Consider the following 1,793-nt stretch of genomic DNA (forward strand, 5'->3'; position numbering starts at 1 on the left):
CTTTTAGACACTTTCGACTGTTCTACATGGGCAAAAGAAGAAACACTACACCATTTTCTACCTACACCCTACACCAACGACCGTGGGTAAAATTCTCAGGTGAGGAACTTTCGGCAGTGAATTCATCATAAGGGCTAGGCAGCAGTAAATCTGACTAAACATTCTTTACCAAAACTTTCCTTCGATTATGTGCTGACCATTCCAGCTGTTACACACAAGAGGCTGCTAATTCACATGGCATTCCAGCTGTTACACACAAGAGGCTGCAAGTACACGTTAAAATTCCAGCTGAGAAACCTACAACAGTCAACTCGAGACAATAAAGAGGCAGTAGCACAAATGACTAGGCATTCTTTTCAAGATTCTCTTTTGTTCATGTGCGAACCATTCCAGCTGTGACAGAGACTGAAAGCACATGGCATACCAGCTGTAAAAAAAGAGGCTATGGAACTGCCGACCATTGAACATACCATGGATCAGCCTTAACAACACACTTCTCCCAGACAGAACAAAGCTTCATTAACTACAGAGCTATTCAGTGAGCTTCTAAAGGTCATTTACAATGAGGAAATGAAAAACCCTCCCAGTAAACGTGAGATCTACCTCTATGAGTTCAGAGCTTTCAAACCCCTCTCACAGACGCATAGAAACCTCAAAGGGAAAGCAATTGCTGTTGTCCTAGCTATCTGTACAAAAGGAAACGAGCAGTAACACTTTCAACAAGCTGACTGATCTGCGTTCAGCGAGGCTGGTGGATCTTGCGCATCCCAGGCTTTTGAGGCTGTGATACCTTCAAGGGCTTGTCCAGGTATGGCAGGGGACTGAATGGACGTCTGCCAAGCTTCATAGGTGGGCCTTCTTCTTTCCAGCCCGACAGGCGTGCAAACTCCTTCAGATCCATGCCTACTTCAACAATGCAATCAACATTAGAGAAGCATGATACGGGATGAAGCTCGTGCAGACGAGACTGGGCTGGTTTATGCCACACAACGTGCAAGCAAAGGTTACAAAGATACATAACGTGTGTGCATGCATTCCTGTGAGTGTGTGCGTGTGTCTCTCGTCCATAGTCACTTACTTGAAGCAGGCAGATAGTCCTCCTCTGCTGAGTCCAGATCCAGAAGATCGAGCATGTCGAACTCGGAAGCGAGCTGCATTTCTGGATCAAATCGTTCTGCGAGCCAATACTCTCGAAAGGCAGGCGAAGTCTGCACAAGATTCCACCACTCGCCCGAGAAATCTTCGACAGTAGAGTAGGCGGCGGGGACGAAGAAGGGAGCGTTCGGGTTAAGGCGGAAAGAAGACGAAGTAGAAGCACAGAGCGCCATGGCTGCTGAAAAACCGCTAAGTTCGTGTCAGCATATGATATTTTTATGCTCGTTTTTGGTAGTTTCAGACGTGGACCGGCCGCCCGCCCAAGAGCAGAAATCTTTAGCATAGTCCACACCCCTTTCCATCTAGCTATAGTGGCATCTAGAACAAGGTCGTCTACAGTAGACGAGGGCACTGCCTAAAAGTAAAATTAAAATTGCTGGTTCAAAATGTTATTGAATTATGCTCGGTAGCTTATGGTAATAAGTAATATAAATGGTGATCTAGGAAAATACTAAATTTTGGGTCATGGAAGATATGTGGGTTGTAATATAAATGTGAAAAGTGCAATGCAAGAAAAAAGGTATTCAAAGATCTGAATCAATATTTCTGAATACTAAGGGCATATCAGAGAAGAGTAGCTATAGGTTTGAGTGTATTACAAGCGCAGGATCGGTTGATATATCTAGGAGTGGTCAATA

The 1,793-nt window shown here is 44.7% G+C and overlaps 1 protein-coding gene across 2 annotated transcripts; it reads right to left on the bottom strand.

The window, feature by feature from the left end:
* Positions 1-331: 331 nt before the first annotated feature.
* Positions 332-1,520, bottom strand: LOC147435064 (protein EARLY RESPONSIVE TO DEHYDRATION 15-like). 2 transcript variants are annotated; one of them, XM_086491434.1, is made up of 2 exons: positions 1,079-1,520; positions 332-906 (listed from the first exon to the last, which is right to left on the bottom strand). In XM_086491434.1, exons 1-2 carry the CDS (start codon positions 1,326-1,328, stop codon positions 740-742), a joined length of 417 nt encoding a protein of 138 aa, XP_086347560.1. In that variant the 5' UTR covers positions 1,329-1,520; the 3' UTR covers positions 332-739. The 2 variants fall into 2 exon arrangements, with proteins under 2 accessions (XP_086347560.1, XP_086347561.1); XM_086491435.1 differs by having other exon boundaries at positions 332-903; positions 1,079-1,397.
* Positions 1,521-1,793: the final 273 nt, after the last annotated feature.

This window comes from Adiantum capillus-veneris, chromosome 19 (assembly GCF_014529385.1).
Source record: "Adiantum capillus-veneris isolate H3 chromosome 19, ASM1452938v2, whole genome shotgun sequence".
Taxonomy (NCBI): domain Eukaryota; kingdom Viridiplantae; phylum Streptophyta; class Polypodiopsida; order Polypodiales; family Pteridaceae; genus Adiantum; species Adiantum capillus-veneris.